General features: G+C 37.2%; 1 protein-coding gene and 1 pseudogene across 1 annotated transcript; one reads left to right on the top strand and one right to left on the bottom strand.

The window, feature by feature from the left end:
* Positions 1-1,140: 1,140 nt before the first annotated feature.
* Positions 1,141-9,689, bottom strand: LOC110223974 (vomeronasal type-1 receptor 4-like; annotated as a pseudogene).
* A 4,863-nt stretch (positions 9,690-14,552) lies between these two features.
* Positions 14,553-15,449, top strand: LOC110223941 (vomeronasal type-1 receptor 4-like). Its single transcript, XM_021009720.1, has one exon. The coding sequence runs from the start codon at positions 14,553-14,555 to the stop codon at positions 15,447-15,449; it is 897 nt and encodes a 298-aa protein (XP_020865379.1).
* The last annotated feature ends 4,036 nt before the right edge of the window (positions 15,450-19,485 follow it).

Here is a 19,485-nt window from a genome sequence, read left to right as displayed (position 1 = left end):
GAAATAGAGAAGTGTAATGCAGATAGGTAGCAATAAAAGTAGGAAAGTGGTATCCTGAAAATTAAAGAGAAGAGAGCATCAAGGATGAGAAAGTGATCAACAGTGTCAAAGGCTGCAGAGAGGCCAAGGAGAATGAGGATTGAGAAAGAGCCATTGGATTTGGCAACTAAGGGATCATTCTTAATTTTTGATAAAGCAGTTCTAGGTGAACAATAAGACCAGAGGCCACATTGTAACAGGTTAAGATGAGAGTGAGAAGAGAGAAAGTGTAGGTAACTAGATTTAATCTTTAATACCTGTTAGGTCAAATTTCTGTCCTTGCTTTAGAACCTTTAGTTACTCCTGTTTGGGGACTAACCTGTGAGCCTGTCTGTAAAAACACTTGAGATAATAGGTTTTGTACTTTGCTATTTTCAGGGATTTGTCTCCTGTGAAATCCTAGGTGTCTCATTTCTCATTCTTCCCTGTAGTTTCTCTCTCTCCTATAAATCTTTGAGAATGTGTGTGTATAAACATGTGTGTGTGTACACAAAAACTTCTCTCCCACATTCTTCATAGTTTTAAATCAACTGTAATGAAATTTCCAAAGAAACTTAAAAAATATATTCTTGTTATCATTTTAAGTTGAGCCTATTTACAGGCAACATTTTTGGGGTTACCTCAGTCCCAATTTCACTTTAATTCTCTGGAATTATATTCTTATTATTATTATTATTACTGTTACTATTATTATTATCCATAATTGTCAGTAACTGTGTTCCCTGACAGACTTGTTGGGAATGATGTAGCAGCTTCAAAAAGAGAAGTTAAATGGCACTTGAAGGGAAAGGATTTAGTATAAGACAAGTCTAGGAAAATTCCCACAATCCCTTCCTAGAAGAATGACTATTTTTAGGATACTTTTAGGTGCCATTGATTTTTCATGGAACTGCCAAACAAGGAAAGTAGGCTAGAGATGAGAAAGCAAATATTTATAATTAATTGATCCTGTACTTCAGTTTCAGTAATCTGATGAATGACTTGTTTGGATGTTCTTCAATGTTTCATGCATATAAAACATTCTGAGTCTTTAAGACTGTCTAGGTTTTCTGTGAGAATTCACATTACAGGGTGATAGAGACCCTAGAGCTTTTCAAACTATCAACAAACACAAGTCCTGGGGATCTGGTTGCCAATGCTGATCAGAATAAGAGGGCTGACTGTTGGGTACAACAGAGAGAGAATGACTGAGGTATGTATCATCCAAGTGTTTATGTATTTAAAATAGAGCATATGCAAAATCAAAATGGGACTGAATACATTAAGCAAAACAAAAGTGGCTACTAGAAGCAGGATAGCTTGGGTTGCTCTGTTTTCAGGTGATATTTTTGTGGAGGAGATATTACTATGAATATAATTGACATTCCTCTTGTGTCTGTATAGGATTAAGATCATATGGACACTAGAGCAGATCATGAGAAACACAAAGCATCATGACCATATATTATAATAGCAAGTTTTATATGATTCTTATTACACACATCTATAATTCTATACCCAGTGTTGCATCCATACTTACTGTTTGTGCTGTTCTTTTGACCATAATAGTATAAAAGTATAACCATATCTAATAGTAGATTGAAGATCTAGCAAAGGACAATGCATGGAATAATGTTCTTTGGTGCTCTCATTTTGAGATATGCCCATATGGAATTGTTGGGACTGACAGTGATGTCCTGGAAGACACTCAACAGGAAGGTGGTAACCACGGCGAGGCCCCGGGTTAGTATCTGCAGGTATGTTATGATTCTTATACCAGTTTCTTGAAGAAGACATTTTACCTTCCAAAGATTTGTTGTAGTAGATACAGTCCCTTAAAGAGAAGCACCATGGCATGGGAAAAGGCCAAATGGATAATAATGAGGTTTTTAAGTCTTGCTCTCTGAGCAATGAGGAAATTAATGGCATTTAGGAAGAAGACGATATAGTTCTGTAGGCATCCAACTACAGTTAGTTGCAGGTATGCCATCCCCAGAATTTCATCAAAAGTCGGAATTCTTTACTTTTACTGTGAAGATGATTTGCTGTCAAATTCAATGGGAACTATGGACAAAATGTGAAATGATGCTTGTTACATACTAAGATTTACCCACTGAAATTCCATGACCTTTTGATTTTGCATATGAGGAACAATAAAGTTTCTTAGATGGTGGGTAGGAAATGATTACTGAACCCAAAAATTCCCTTATTAGATGAAAATCTATCATTTCAAATTTTCCTATGCCTGGAGATCTCCTAACAAGGTTGTCCAATGAATACAATGTTGGGCCTGGTGTCAGGAAGACCTGAATTCAAATCCAATCTCAGACACTTACTAACTGTATGATCCTGGGGTTTGTCAGTGAATCATGATTGTCCTAATTTCCTCATCTGGAAAATAAGTTGGAGAAGGAAATGACAAACCACTCCAGTATTTTTTCCCAAGAAATCCCCAAGTGGAGTCACAAAGAGTTGGACACAACTAATCCACAAAATAAAAAACAAGATCTCTGAGCCCATTTTTCTTCACAGTGACCTTCATTCCTACCATCCTCCTTTTGTTTCTCTGACCTTCATTCTTGTAGTAGCTAAACTCTTTTCTTTCCCTCATCTTAAACATAAATACCCTTGTTGAAATAACTAAACTCTACCTTGTTACCTACTTTTGTATCCTTTACTCATTTGTCCCTCAATGACTCCTATAATCTGCATTTATTGCTCCTCTTCATGTGTCTCTGAAAACCTATACAGGAAATCAGGAAATTTCCCTGAATTAGTCCATTACAAAATTGTGTTTACTTTTCTGTTTTCTTTTTTTTAAATGTTAATAATTTTTATTCTTATTTTTACAGTTAATATTTATTTTATCTTTTTTAAATATAAATTTGTTTATTTGTAGTTTTCAACATTCATTTCCACAAGTTTTTGAGTTTCAAATTTTCACCCCGTCTCACCCTCTCCCCACCCCAAGATGGCATGCATTCTGAATATCACTTCCCCTAGTCTGTCCTCTTTTCTTTCTCTCCCCCCTTCTCTTATTCCCTTCCCCTTCTATTTTCCTGAAGGGCAGGATAGACTTCTGTACCCCATTTCCTGTATTTCTTATTTCCCGATAGCATGTGAAAGCTTTTTTTAAACATATGTTTTTAAAACTTTAGGTTTCAAATTTTCTCTCTTCATCCCTCCATACCCACCCTCATTGAAAAGGCAAGCAACTCAATATAGGTTGTACATGTGCAGTTATGCAAAACACTTCCTTAGTAGACATGTTGTAAAAAACTAACTCTATTTCCCTTAATCTTATTCTGCCCTCCCATTTATTCTATTCTTTCTTTTGACCCTGTTCCTCCTCAGAAGTATTTACTTCTGATTACACCCTTTTCCAATCTGCCCTCCTCTCTATCATCCCCCTGCTCTCTTGTCCCTTTCTCCCCTATTTGCTTGTAGGGTAAGACAAACTTCCATACCCAATTGAATGTGCATGTTATTCCCTCCTTAAGCCAAAGCCTATGAGAATAAGATTTACTCATTCCCTCTCACCTTCCCCTGCTTCCCCTCTACTGTAAGAGACTTTTCTTTTCTGTTTTTTCCTTGTGAGATAATTTATCCCATTCTACCTCTCCCTTTCTTCTTCTCTGAGTATAATCCTCCCTCATCCCTTAATTTTATTCTCCAGATATAACCCCTTAATCTTCAACTCACCCTGTGCCTTCTATCTATCTATCTATCTATCTATCTATCTATCTATCTATCTATCTATCTATCCCTACACATAATTTTTTCACTTCAACCACCCTAATACTGACAAAGGTCTCATGAGTTATAAATATCATCTTTCCATGCAGGAATGTAAACAGTTCAATCTTAGTAAGTTTCTTATGACTTTTCCTTCCTGTTTACCTATTCATTTTTCACTTGAGTCCTGTATTTGGAAGTGAAATTTTCTATTCAGCTCTGGTCTTTTCATCAAGAATGCTTGAAAGTCCTCTGTTTCACTGAATGACCATTTTTTCCTCTGAAGGATTATGCTCAGTTTTGCTGGTTAGGTGATTCTTGGTTGTAATCCTATCTCCTTTGCCCTCCAGAATATTATATTCCATGTCCTGCGGTTCTTTAATGTAGAAGCTACTAAATCTTGTGTTATTCTGATTGTGTTTCCACAGTACTGGAATTGTTTCCTTCTGGCAGCTTGTAATATTTTCTCCTTGCCCTGGGAACTCTGAAATTTTCCTATAATATTCCTAGGAGTTTTCCTTTGGGGATCTCTTTCAGGAGGAGATCTGTGGATTCTTTCAATTTCTATTTTGCCCTCTGGTTCTAATATATCAGGGCAGTTTTCCTTGAGAATTTCTTCAAAGATGATGTCTAGGCTCTTTTTTTGATCATGGCTTTCAGATAGTCCAATAATTTTTAAATTCTCTCTCCTGGATCTATTTTCCAAGGCAGTTGTTTTTCCAATGAGGTATTTCACATTGTTTTCTAATTTTTCATTCTTTTGGATTTGTTTTACAGCATCTTTATTTCTCATAAAGTCACTAGCTTCCAATTGCTGTATTCTAATTTTTAAGGAAGTATTGTCTTCAGTAGTCTTTTGGACTTCCTTTTCCATTTGGCCAATTTTGCTTTTTAGGGCATTTTTCTCCTCATTGGCTTTTTGAACCTCTTTTGCCATTTGGGTTAGGTTATTTTTTAAGGTGTTAATTTCTTCAGTATTTTTTTGGGTCTCCTTTAGCAAGCTGTTGACTTGTTTTTCATGATTTTCTTGCATCACTCTCATTTCTCTTCCCAGTTTTTCCTCTGCTTCCCTTACTTGCTCCTCAAAATCCCTTTTGAGCTCTTCCAAGGCCTGGGACTGATTCATATGAAAGGAGAGATAGAATAAAATAAAGGGGTGAACATAGGATGCAGGGAAATACAGTTATCAGTATTAACTGTAATAAATTTTGAAGCACATTTCTTTGATAGTCTCATTTCTCAAACATATAAAGAACTGAATCAAGTTTCCAAAAGTAAGAGCCACTCCCCAATTGATAAATGATGAAAAGATGTGATCAGTTTCAGATGAAATAATAAAAGCTATCTATAGCCATATGAAAAAATACTAACTCACCATTTATTAGAGAAATGTAAATTAAAACAATTCTGAGGTACTACTACCTCATATCTGTTAGATGGACTAAAGGACAGAAAAGGTAAGTGACAAATGTTGGAGGGGACTTGGAAAAAATGTGACTTTAATGCACTGTTGGTGGAGTTGTGATTTGACTCAACTATTTTGTAGAGCAATTTGGAACTATGCCCAAAGGGCCATAAAACCATGCATTCCTTTTGACCTAGCAATGCAGTGCCTAGGTCTATATCCTAAAAGAGATTTTTAAAAAGGAAAAGTACCTATCTGTATAAAAAATACTCATAGCAGCTCTTTTCTGGGGGTAGAGAATTAGAAGTTAAGGGGATGCCCATCAACTGGGGAATGCCTGAACAAGTTATGGTGTGTAATTATGATGAAATACTATTGTGTTGTAAGAAATGATGAGCTAGATATTCTTAAGAAAACCTGAAAAGACTTACATGAACTGATGCAAAGTGAAATGTACTGTGTACAAAGTAACAGCAATACTTTAAGATGATCAGCCATTAATAACTTAGCTATTCTCAGCAATACAATCATCCAAGACAGCTCTGAAGATGAAAAATTATATCCATTCCCAGAGAAAGAACTGATGTTCTGAATACACATTGAAGCACACTTTACTTTATTTACAGATTGAAGCACACTGTTTTACTTGATTTTACTTACTTTATTTTCTTGAGTATTTTTCTTCTCTATGTTAACATGACTATTATGAATATGATTTGCATGACTACACCTGTATAACCTATATGGAATTACTTGCCTTCTCAATGGAAGTGGGGGTGGAGAGGGAGGAATGGAAAGAATTTGGAACGCAAAGTTTTAAAACAAATGTTAAAAATTGTTTTTACGTATAACTAGGGGAAAATAAAATACTAAATAATAGCTTTTTAAAAAGGAATAAAACAAGAGTATGTGGTTTTCTCAATTGGATTCCTCACCTAGCAGAAAGAATTGGTATTTGGCATAGATATAATAAAAATATGGAGAGTAAGCAACATTTTCTCCTGGACACAGCAATGAAGATTGAGAAATTCAGACAGTCTGACATATATCCTAGTTTTTTGGAGAACATATTATTAAATATTCAGTAGAAAATATAATAGCATTCAATAGACCAAATGGTGAAGAGAGAGTAATTCCAGGTAGGATTGGAAAATTCCTAAGAAATAGTCATATTGAAAATTGCAAAAAGAATGACTTCAAATTATAGAGAAAAAATGAAAACTATCTGATTTTAACCATGCATATCCACATGGAATTCTACCCAAAAAAAAAAAGTTTAAAAAAATAAATGTTCTAATGGTGAAAACAAGTTAAGGTAACAGCATGAATATTTGAGTCTTATTCTGTTCTGTAAAAATATTCTCAGGAGGATTAAGCCTCAAAATGAGCAAAAGCTGGTAAGTGGCAATAAAGACAGCAAAAAAGGTCTTTTAAATTCTTTGAAAATGGTGTAGAAAAGATATAAAAAAGAGTTTTGTTTTGATTGGGTGGTACGACGATTCTGATATCCTGAGAACACCTAGCTGTTTCAATTTCACCTTCTCTGTTTTCTTTCCTGCCAAATAGAATGACCTTAGCGTTGGAAAAGACAAAATAAAAGTTACTCACAGAAAATTGATACTCAGTATAAATGATAATGTTTAATAAAAGAGAACAAAGTTGATCTTGATGAATTAATATGACTCGGACAAGACCAATTCTATTATCAGACATGGAAGAATGTGTTTCAACTGATTGGTTTACTTGTTGAGCTACTGTTAATGGCACTTGAAAATGCAAGTAACATAGGAAGGATATGCTAAGATTGGGGAACAAAAAATGCTACACCAAATTTTATGAATGGGGAAAAAATGAATTCACCATTATAAACTAGTGATTTTGACTAGAATTCTTAGTGAAATTCTAGAATGATAATATTAAAGGGATAATAGGTTGATATTTACGAACAAATGTGATAAATACACAAGACCAGCATAGAACTATGAAGATCATGTCATACCAGACTAACCTTAGTTACTTTTGAGATAGAATTACTAAACTAGTAGATGAGAGGAATGCTGAAGACATAGTTTACCTAGATTTTAGTGAAGAAGTAGAAGATGGAGAAAAGTGAACTGAACAATAACACAAATAGATAGTTGTATAATTGCTCAGATATTTGAATTCAAAGAGAAATTGTAAATAGTCCCATGTCAATGAAACAATTCTCCATTGGAGTATCCAGGTATTGGTGTTTAATTGTTAAACTTTTTTTCTATTTATATCTTTGAAAATGGCACAATGAATAATCATCAAATTTATAATTAATGAAAAGCTAGAATTGATTCAGTAGTTCCCTTTCTATTCCTGAAGTCTCTAACAGCTAACCCCTATGCACACAAACACACATACAGACACACATACATACACACACACACACACACACCTGCCCTGTATCCATTAGTCTGAAAGAACGAACAGCAAAATAAATTTCCACTTTCCTCCTCTCTTTAGAGTTTTTATGCCTGGAGTCCAGCACAGGGTCAGACACATATTAGGTACTAATGAATGGGTACTATCCCATTGAGTGATTGGATAATTGAAGGAAAGAGAAACCAGTACCTTGGGTTTTTCTCTGATATCAGAGTTAAAATTCTCTAATAGAAATAATAAAAATGTTATGATCCTTCCCTAATAGGTAGGATTGACATTGTACTGACTTCTGTGGCCTGGCTAATGGCCTCTCAAATGTTCATAATCTGAACCCAACTCTAGCTGGGTGTTGGGAAGATGCCAGGTTCAAATCAGTTGTCATGGGATCCTGATGCTGGGATTCTACCCAAGCAGAAAGCTCAAGAACATATATGCTGAGTCCTTGGGACTTAATCTTATGAGAAGATGGGAAGGAGTGATTATTCTTCAGTGTTAGCCAGCCAAGGAATGAGATTTATGTGCTCTCCTTAAAACTCTTATAGGGCAAGGAGAAGTTGCCTGATTCTAATGACTTGGAGAATCAAATTCAGGGTCTTAAATTTCTTGCTGGATTTGGAAGAATATAGAAGTCAATCTCATTGAGTTCTCTCATTGAGCTCCCTTTTCACCATCCTAACCTACCACCTAGTGGGATCCAGAATGCATCTCTGTACTCAGAAAGTACAGGGCACCATAGATGTGGGAAGTGTGATGCAAATGTCCCTGGTATGGCAATGGGTACTCACAATCACTGTCATTTAAACTAGAGCTGGCCATCAGAGAATGCTGTCCAAATAGATAAAATGAGATGTCACTCTGTAGAGCACTAGAGATTTTATTGTTTCCTATATCTCACTCTTCGATTTTTTTCCCTCCCCTAGAGCTGGACCATCACTCATCCCAGTTATGTTAAGCAAATGTTAGTCAGACAGTTACTTCTTACATTCCCAAAATTACTTTTTATATGGGGGTGGGGGGCAGCTGTCCTCTACAAGCAATGATTTTTTTTCCCAGCAGCTTTATGTCCAGCTGGGAAGGACTCAGTTGCTGTTCTTCATTCTCAAAGAGGACTAGAATGACATCACTATATTAGAGTCAATTTACAATGTATTTGACTATGGCTGATCAGACCAATATGACTTTGGAATGCTCTACCACAGGTTGGGTACAAATAGCCCGTGTGAACATGTGGGAAGGATTCCCTAAATTTGTACATCTCATTTTCTTTTGAGGTGCAACACTTTTGCTTTGGTCATAATGCACAGCACCTTCTTTGATGTAGGCACAGCCTACTGGGCAGTCCTTTCCCATGCCACACAAGTATTCCAAAGTACTTCAGAGAGACCTTGAGAGTGTGCTTATATCAGTACTTCTGACCACTGTGGGAGTGCCTTATTAGAGTGGGATAGATTAAAGGGGGGTGGGAAGTAAGAGTGGAGTAAAAATTAACAGTTCTAAGAAGGAGAGAATAAGTGGATAAAGATGAAAACAGAAATCACAAACTTGTCTCTCCCCTTCACAAAGAGTCTTAGATTTCAGTGATGTGATCCCTGTATTAGATAATGCTGTGTCTTTCAAGGTTACACTATATTTGCACATATGATGAAAGGAAGATGGGCGTTCAGTACCAGATGAAGATTTGAAGAACTCTTAACAACTCAAAGCTAGGAACATCCAGCTCAGGCTTATTCTCCTGGCTTTAGAGCTAGACCTAAAGCTGAATATTTTGAAGAGCCTTCTGTTCCACAGGGTGTGCTCTAAATGGCATTTTGAAGGAATCCCCATTTTTATCAAAGCGTATTAAGCCATCCTATGCCCTACTGGAGCCAATTATTCAAAGATCTCTCATGGAAATTGCAGAAAAGTGTTTTATTTCACCGTTGCTGAGTAGGAGCCAATCTATCATTGCTTTTAAGCATTTTGAAGAGTTGAAGTTTTTTATTTGGTGTACACAGTTGTTTCTATACATTCATAAATAGACATATTGATTCTCTCACCTTCCAATAATGGACTGCAAAGTCCTCCAGATTAAAAATATCATTTTATCTTTTTTTGTCACTATCAACGTATGTAAGCCCATTGCTTGGCACATAATAGGAGCTTAATGAGTGACTAATAGATTTCCTATCTGAGGAGGAATAAGGGGCATGGAGAAACAAAATATAAAGAGGTTGGATCAGCACAGGAATATCACTATTCTGGGTCACATATATATATATATATATATATGTCTCCTATTATTGGAAGAGGAGTTAATAAAAAGAGGGTTAGAAACAGAGCCAAACTATCAATCTTCCAGTGTCTTTCTTGACTTTTGTCCAAGTTCTTGGTCCTATTTTTCTACAGAAGATGGACGTTGAGGCAAACTTGAGCAGAGCTGATCCTGATGTGGAATCCCCTGTAGTTTATCTGGGAGCTGAACTTAGCCTTCACTCTCCTCTCCATTAGGTAAAATGTAAAAGAGGGAGGCCACAGGGAGAAGCTAGACAAGCAGACCCAATTGTACCAATTGGAAAGGGGAGCCTGAGCCCAAACCAAGGGAGCTCTTCAGCTAGAAGCCCAATCCACAGGCTAAAGTGTCAGTAGGCTGTCTCCTGAGAGTCACCTGACAGGCCCTCATCTCTTCGCTATTCTCATCTAGACAAGAAAAGTTTCTCCCGCATCTGCTCATTGATGCTGCACTAGAGATTCTAAATAATCAAGAGTGTTTCTTAAATGACATAAACATCTGGGACAAAAGTAAACTTTCTCTGAGACAAGTCCCAGATACCGGAGTCAAGTCTCCATAGATGACATGATAATTACAGCCCTGGGGGAAATGTACTCAGGTATGGTTAGTCACTATAACTGCAAGCCTGACCCTCCCCTATATATGATGTGCACACACGCATACACATATACCAGCTCGAACACTGATGGTGGCTGTCCTGCTTTCTGTTTCATTGAAAGAAATCTTCCTGGTAAGTGACTATGCCATAATGCCAGAGATAAAGGTTGGTAGAAATGGAGAATGTCTTTAATTTACTGTGTAGAGCCAAGCACAAGAACTTATTGAATGCCTAATGAATGAGACAGCCAGTCAAAAAGCTATATAGGTACATATTTATGTACCACTTACTTTGCTAAGTGCAGGAAGAAAAAGAAAGGTGAAAATCTAGCCCTGATCTCAAGAAGTTCAAAGTCTAATGGGATAGACAAAATACAAACAAATATGTACAAATGAGTGATTGGGTGACTTCTACATATTATCATAGAGAAGGTATTTGGATTATGGATAACTTGGAAAGGCTTCTTCCAGAAGTTGGGGCTTTGACTAAGACTTAAAGGAAGCCAGGAGAGCCACGAGATGATGATGAGGCAGGAGATTACAAGTGTGAGAGACTGAGTGATTCAAGGGAAAGGAAACTACTGTTTCTGTTTCTCTTGGGAGTGGTCTAGTTATAAATCCCACAAAATCATAATGAAAAGAAATAAGGCCACACCTGACATCTAGAACTTAAATTGTACCTGTCCCAAGAGGGGCTAAGGAGTTCTCCACTCTTCCTGCCCTGGGCTACACCTTAAATAGGTCAGGAGAATAGGTCAGGGTGAAATCAGTTGACATGAGATTCTGACCCTGACATATTTTGCACAAATTGTGTCTTCAGACACATACAAGCCAAGTCTTAGTCAGTTACATTCTGAAGAGAAAATGTGAGGGGGATATTATTGCTCAGTCTAACCTAACATGAGGAATAGGATTTCTGTCATCTAAGAGAAGCTCTGTTCGTGGGCAAAGAAATTGCCTTTTATCTTGGGACCCTCACAGTATGTTCAGAGTCTGGAATTTCTTGCTGGTTATGGAAAAGGGTATGAGAGTTAAGGACTCCTGACTGCTGCTCTCACTTTCCTCCCATCCTATTCCATCACCTTACCTTAATGTGTCCTAGCACTGGTCTCTGTACTCTGTGAGAATGTGAGCAAGAAAAGTGATCCAAATACCCCAAAAGGAGAGTATATGCTTCCTATTCCTGTTCAGTGATGATGAGCCAGCCATTTCAGAAGACAACACTGACATGCCAACTGGGAGGTCACTGCCTATGGACTCTGAGTCTTCATTTCTGCCTCCTTAATATCACCATCCCTCAGCATTTTGCCCTATCCCAGGATCCTCCCTGTTCGCATCTGTGTTTTAATAATACCTTTAAGTGTGATTAGTGGCTTCCTACATTAACAACAAACTTATCTATATGGGGTTAAAAGGGTCTTTTCTCCCATGACAACAATGCTTTTCCAAGCAGCATGATGTTGAGCTGGAAAGTATATTGACTTTGGAGTTGGAAGAGCACGGTTCAGATTCTGGGTGTACTCCTCACTTGTTCCTTCTTACTTTGAGTAAATCCCATTCCTTCTTTAGGTCCCAGTTTCATCATTATAAAAAACATAGTAATGATGTGGAACAATTAAGCTCCGTTTCTTTCCCACTCTAGATATGATACCCTGCTCTCTCAACTCAGGAAAAATTCTGAGGTTCTGACCCTGGCTAACACATAGAAGGGTCCTCATTAATCCTTCTTATTCACCTAATTCTTTCAAGGTTGAGCGGCTCCAGATACTTGAGTTTTCTTCAGGGTCTACTTCATATTCCATAAGCCAGGAGTAGAAAAGCTGGCCAGGTGGAATAGATTGGCTAGCACAGATGATAGCCGAGAGTCTAAGTTAGAAAATAACCACACATCTGTTTTTTTTTAAATAGTACTATGTTGTAATTAAATTCATTTTTAAATTAATTTCTAAAAAACTCTTGGATTTTTGTAATTCCTTGTCTCTCCAGTTAGAAAAAGAGATTTTGATGAAGTTACTCTTTTCTCTAAGAACATCAGGTGGTATAATTTGATTTTACAAAATTGTCAGTGCTTAAAGAACTGGAGTAAAAATAAAAACATCAGTCAGACATTCCTGAATGGAAAAATAGTCCTGCAGAAGGCCCCCAGTCTAACTTGAATTATCATTCCAAAAGCATTTCTTAAACACCCACTATGTATCAGGAGATGTGCTAAGAAGGAGGGATCAAAAGAATGACAAAAGAAAAGATCTGCTCTCTGAGACACTCAGAGTCCCATGGGGGAGAATATGTGCAAACAACTAGGGAGAAACTACTTATTTACTGCATGAATCCATAATACCAGCTGAGGGAAGATGCTAGCATTAAGGGATATAAGGAAATGCTTCTTTTAGAACAAAGGTTGTTAGCTGAGATTTTCAGGAAGCCAGTCAAGTCAGGAGGCAGAAATGGAGATAGAAAACCTTCCAGGCACAGGGGGAAGCAAATAACAATCTATGGATTCCAGAGATTCAGCATATTGTTCAAGGAATAGCAAGAAGGCCAGTTTCCCTAGAACACAGTGCATATGGCGGAGAATATGATTTAAGAAAACTGGAAATGTAGGAAGGGGCTTGTTTATGAAAGGCTTTGAATTCAAATTGTGAATTTTATATTTGATTCTGAAGGTAATAATGTGTAATTGTAGTTTTAACAAATTGGGTGTTGACATGATAAGGCCAGCACTTTAGGAAGATCAGTTTGACAGGTGATTGGAAGATGTACAAGAGTGGGGAGAGGCTTAAACCAGGGAAACCCAGGAGTATTCATTAAATAATAAATAAATTCAGTAAATAATTTCATAAAAAGGTATAGAGTGATATCTAATGACTATAGTAACATCAAATAAGGAAGTTATAGGGAAGGGAAAGACAAGACAATGTTGGCAGACACCAAAGAATGAGCCAGGAGATAAGTGATTGAAGATAAAGAAGGATAGTCATTGTCAAACAGGAGCTGAATGTTATCAATAAGACAAGGAGGACATAGCAGCAAGGATTTCTCACAAGGGCTATTTGTTCATTAAGAATGAGAAGTGAGAAAATATAGAAAGATAACAGAATGAGACAAGCTGAGCAAAAGGACAGAAATAGGAACTTTCTTTGAGTGACCTCAATTGTTCAGTCAATGAGTTATGAAGCAAGATCCTCAGCTGAGAAGGTGGGTCGTTTGGCACTGTGGGACACATGGAGGACATGTGAAGGTCGCTGTAAGTAGCTAGAGAAAATAAGATACCAGCTGTAGTACTGAGGAATAGAAAATTGACCTTTCTGCAATGTGGATTCCAGGTGAAAATAAATGGCACAATTTCATAATGAACATATACAGGAAAGTTTCCTGACTTCCTGTAAAGCCCATCAGAGACACATGAAGAAGAAAAATAAATGGAGTTTTTAGGAGTCATTGAGGGACAAAGGAGCATGGGATACAAAGGTAGATGATAAAGCAGAGTTTACTTCAATAAATAAGGGCATTGACATATTGAAAAAAAACAAAGAATACTTTAGCTGCTGCACTGATGAAGGGCAGAGAAACAAAAGGAAGATGGTAAGGCTGAAGGTCAGTGGGAGGAAGAATAGGCTCAGATGTCTTCTTTTTGTTTTGTTGATTAGTCATGTTTAATTCTTTGTGAACCCACTTGGGGTTTTTTGGCAAGGACACTGGAGTGGTTTCCCATTTCCTTCTCCAGGTCATTTTATAGATGAGGAAATTGAGGCAAATATGATTCACAGAGGAACCCAGGATCACAGAGCTAGTTAGCATCTAAGGCTGCATTTGAACACAGATCTTCCTGACACCAGGGCCAACACCCTGTCCATTGTGCCACCATGCTGCCTGGAGGTTTTCAGGCCTATGAAAAGATGGAATGATAAAAGATTTTCAGCTAAGACAGTAAGTTTAGAGTTGAGTAGGAAGTTAGTACCCAGTCTCTGAGAAACTTTATTGCTCCTCATATGGGAGATCAGTAGGTCATGGAATTTCAATGGGGCAATCTAAGAATATAACAATAGTTACATCATCTGTTTTTCCACAGGTCACATAGAATTTGACAACAAATTATCTTCACAAGACACCTAAAGAATGCTGACTTTTGATGAAAACCTGGGAATAGTATACCTGTTACCAACTGTGGTTGGATTCTTAGGGAACTGTTTCCTCCTCTTCCTAAATACCTTTAATTACCTCATTGCTCAGAGAACAAGAGGTATAAAACTCATTATCATCCATTTGGCCTTTTCCAATGTCATGGTGCTTCTCTTTAGGGGAATACCTACTACAACAAGGCTTTGGAGGGTGAAATGTCTCCTGGACAAGACTGGGATTAAAATCATAACATACATGCAGACACTCACCCGGAGCGTCTCCTCATGTAGCACTTGCTTCTTGAGTGTCTTCCAGGCCATCACTATTAGTCCCAACAACTCCATATGGGCACGGCTCAAAACGAGAGAACCAAAGGGCATTATTCCATGCATTCTTCTTTGCTGGCTCTTCAATCCGCTATTATGTGTCATTCTACTTCAATACCTTGATGGTCCAAAGAACAGGACAGATAGTAAATACGGTTGCAACAATGGGTATAGATCTCTAGATTTGAATAATAATAATCATGTTAAAATTATTATCATAATATGTATTTATGATACTTTCTTTGTGTGTCTCATGATGTTTTCTAGTGCCCATATGGTCTCAATCCTATATAGACACAAGAAGCATGTAAAGCATCTTCATAGTAATAGCCTCTCCTCAAAAATATCCCCTGAAACCAGAGCTACCCAAGCTATCTTGCTTCTAGTGGGCATCTATGTTCTGCTTAATGTATTCAGTCCAATTTTCTCTCTGTGTATGTTCTATTTTAAAAACATAAACACTTGGGTGATGCATACCTCAGCCTTTCTGTCTCTGTGGTATCCAACAGTTAGCCCTTTTATTCTGATCAGCACTGATAACCAGATCCCCAGGACTTGTGCTCATTAGAAAATGGAAAAGTGACAGGGTCTCCATTACCCTGTAATGCAGATCCTCAGAGAAGACCTATGGAGGCACAAGGACTCAAAATGTTTCAGCTCAATGAAACATGAAAGAACATCTAAGCCAGTCATTCAACAAATTCCCAAAACTGAGGTACAAGATCAATGAATCATGAAGAAATGTTGGCTTCCTTAACTCTAGCCTACTTTCCATATCTGGCAGTTCCATGAAATACTCCAAAGCATCTGAATGAACCTTAAAAAATAATGACTCTTCTAAGCTGGAATGGTGGGAATTTCCTTAGGCTCATCTGATACTAATTCCTTTCTTTTAAAACCTCTTTTTACTTCTCCCTTTGAAGCCTTTTTCCCAATATGCCATGTCAGGGAACATCTGTGCTGGTTTCCCCTGACCCTTTCTAATTAGACACAGCTTTCCTTGTAATCCTAGTAATTTAACCTCCTGAATGAAATTGCCAACCAGAAAATCACCCTTGGTCAGATAGCATAAGTATTTTCAACTTTCTGTTATTATGCTTATTATTAGTTAACAGATGGGTCAATAGGTTTATGAAAGACTCATCAAGGGTAGCTAAGTGGCACAGTAGATAAAGCACCAGCCCTGGAGTCAGGAGGACCTGAATTCAAATGTGGCATCAGATAATTTACACTTACTAGCTGTGTGACCCTGGGCAAGTCACTTAACTCCATTGCCTAGCCAAACAAACAAACAAACAAAAAAACAAATAAATAAATAAATAAATAAATAGATAAATAAAAGAACTCATGTTTGGGGCAGCTAGGTGATTCAGTGAATAGAGTCAGGAATACCTGAGTTCATATTTGGCCTCAGACCAGACACTTGACACTTACTACCTGTGTGACCCTGAACAAGTTACTTAACCCAATTGCCTCACCAAAAAAAAAAATACTCACCTTAATATTTTATGGTGTAAATGGATTATTCATAAAATGAACTAAAAAAAGAGCTAATAAAATACAGTACCATAAGAAACTGAGAAGCAAAACGGGACAGAGGTGGCCCCAAAACTATTGCATGTAAATTGGCTCAGCTTTGAAACTCAATAGAATACATTTACTATCTTGGAATTCTAATGAAAGGTGCTTTAAACTAAAAAGAATAGGCAGCAGAGAAGATTGTACATGTATATCCTCAAAGGTCTACAGCAGGGAGAGAAACTCCAAGGAATAATGAGAAGTGAAATAGCTAGGATTTCATAGGTGAGAAATTGCTCGAAAACAACAAAGTATAAAATCTGTTATCTCAAGTATTTATGCAGACATGCCCTCAGGTTAGTCATCAAACAGGAGAAACTAAAAGTTCTAAAGCAAGGAAAGAAAGAACTTCCTAGGTTTTAAGGATGAAACCTACATACCTCCACTTTTTCTCATTCACTTCTTAAGCCCTTACAATGTGGCTTCTAATCTGGTTATCCCACTAGAGGACTTTGTTTGCAAACTTGCCTTCCTCACTCTGAAATTAATTAAACTGCTACTTGATTCCTGGAACAACTGCCTCTACTCCACTTTGGGAGAGGGAAGGGAGGGAGTAATGGAGGGAGAAAATATAAAACTCAAAACCTTATGGAAGTGAATGTTGAAAACTAAAAATAAATTAGTTAATTTATATTAAAAAAAAACTCCATTTGTTATTATAACCAATGGTTCCAAATACGGATAGTGTGGTGCTGGCTAGTACAAAACTTCTGCAAAGCTGGAAAGCATTTCCTGTGGAATCAGAGAACAAGGGTTCAAATTCTAGTTCTTTGACCTACTGTCCATATGATGTTGGATTAGTTCCATTCATCATTTATGCCTCAGTTTCATCACTATAGGGGAAAAAAAGCAGTTGTCTCAGCCAAGTTCAAAGGAGTACAACCATTCTGGAAACAATGTCTTGGTCTGTCCCCTGAGTTATAAAGGATTCTAAGGCTTTGGCCCTGGTCTTCTGCTAACACACAGAAAATAGTCCTCAGAAATGTATGATAGATACCCAATTCCTCCTGCTAGGGTAGAGGAGGAGAGGTGGTTGGACCATCTAATGTTTCTTCAAAGTCTGCTTAGGGTTCTCTGACCAAGAGGTAGGAGAGTCTTCACCTAGAAGAAGTTGGCTAGCACACATGATAGCTGAGAGGTCCAGTATGAAAATCATTGCAGGTAATGGGGTTTTGGGGGTTATATTGTCATTAAATGTGGGTCAAAATTAATTTCTAAGCCTACATTTTTTCTTATTTTACTCTAATAACAGGAAATAATGATATTTAAATTGTTCTTAGAAGATCAAGCTGGATCATTTGCATTTAGAAATGCAATATGCATAAGAACAAGAGGGGAAAATGAGGGAAAAAAACCAGATTTGCAACAGGAAAACAATAGTACTGGGCAAGGCCCCCAGCTCACATGGAATGCATGTCATTAATCACCCACAACCACCAACACAGTTATGCATCTCATGATGTGGAGTACTCTACCTGAGGACAGGAGGGTACAAAGTTTACATAAGACTCATCTCCTGCTCTCTCAGAACTTGGAACATGGTGGGAAGGAAATGCCTGGCCAGATATATATAAATCAATTATCATATGTTTTCAAAAAGAATGTGAAAATAGGCAAAAGACAGACAAACCAGGAGCTAAATAAAACCCATGAAACAAAATTTTGGTGTGTTCTTTAACCTCTCCCTTTAAAGTTCTTTTAAAAAATTTTTCTTTGTTCTTTTTAAAATTTTTTTCTTATTTTTAGGCAATTGAGGTTAAATGACTTGGTCACACAGCTGATAAGTGTCAAGTGTTTGGTCTGAGGATGGATTTGAACTCAGGTCCTCCTGACTCAAAGGACAGTGTTCTATCCACTGCACCACCTAGCTGCCCCTTTTCTTTGTTTTAATTAGCCAAAATTCTCACCCAGTCACCCACTCCAATCCACTCCTGCCTGAAATTGAGAAGAAAAAAAAAAGAACAGTTATGAAAATATATAGGTAAACAAGGCAAGTTTCTACAGGGGGGATATATGATTACAGTGATGAATAAATAGAGAGATAGATAGATAGATAGATAGATAGATAGATAGATAGATAGATAGATAGATAAAAAGATATAAGTGGATGGATGGTTGTATACACACATGCATACATACACATTATGTGTATATATACTCATATGTATTGTGCGTATGTATACACCTATATGTATATACATATACAAACACACACATGGATTCCTAGAGAGGAGTTAGGCTTGATAAAGAGAAGTTCCATCTATTCAACTGGAATGAATGAAGAGAAAATGAGGGAAAGAGTATGAATGATATCAGACAAGGATAGGGGGAGAAGAAACTGTACAGGCATGTCCTCACTTTTTATGAGTCAAGATTCTAGGCTGAGAGGGTAGGAGTATTTGGTTTGAGAGGTTTGAGGACATTCATTAAGATTCCTTATGGCCACTGGTGAGAGTCATAGAGTAAATGAATTCAGGAGGCACAAAATATTTGTCTTTTGGCTGTGAAGGCTACAGTCATGTTTATAGAATAAAAATTTGTCTTAAACTCAGTCATCATAGTATCTCAATTTCTCCCAGATCTTTTTATATTTGCATCATAATAAGAAAGGCAAATTTAGGAGAGTGGGATAGATTAAAGGGGGGAGTAGGGATGGAATAAAAATTAGCAGTTCTCAGAAGGAGAGAACAAATGTATAATGCTGAGAAGACCAGAAATCACAAATTGTCTCTAACCTTTACAAGCAAAGGTTGTGATGTGGTCCCTGTAGTAGATGATGCTGTGTTTTGGAAGGCTACACTGTATTTCCACATGTGAGGAAAGGAAGATGGGCATTCAGTGCTGAATAAGGATTTCAAGAACTCTTAACATCTCAAAATCAAACTGAATTCTAGGAGTGTTCTGCTCAGGCTTGCTCTCCTGTATTTAGAAGTGGACAGAGCCTTCTGTTTTACAGGACATGCATTTTAAATAGCATTTTGAAGGAATCAGCATTTTTACCAAAGTGAATTAAGCCATCTTGTGCC

The sequence above is a fragment of the Phascolarctos cinereus genome, unplaced genomic scaffold (assembly GCF_003287225.1).
Source record: "Phascolarctos cinereus isolate Bilbo 61053 unplaced genomic scaffold, phaCin_HiC Scaffold_9;HRSCAF=440, whole genome shotgun sequence".
NCBI classification, from domain to species: Eukaryota; Metazoa; Chordata; class Mammalia; order Diprotodontia; family Phascolarctidae; genus Phascolarctos; species Phascolarctos cinereus.
This window is presented reverse-complemented; position numbering and strand designations above follow the sequence as displayed.

Excerpts from the sequence above, each read along its gene's own strand:
- LOC110223941 (XM_021009720.1), top strand. The coding sequence starts at position 14,553 with ATGCTGACTTTTGATGAAAACCTGGGAATAGTATACCTGTTACCAACT.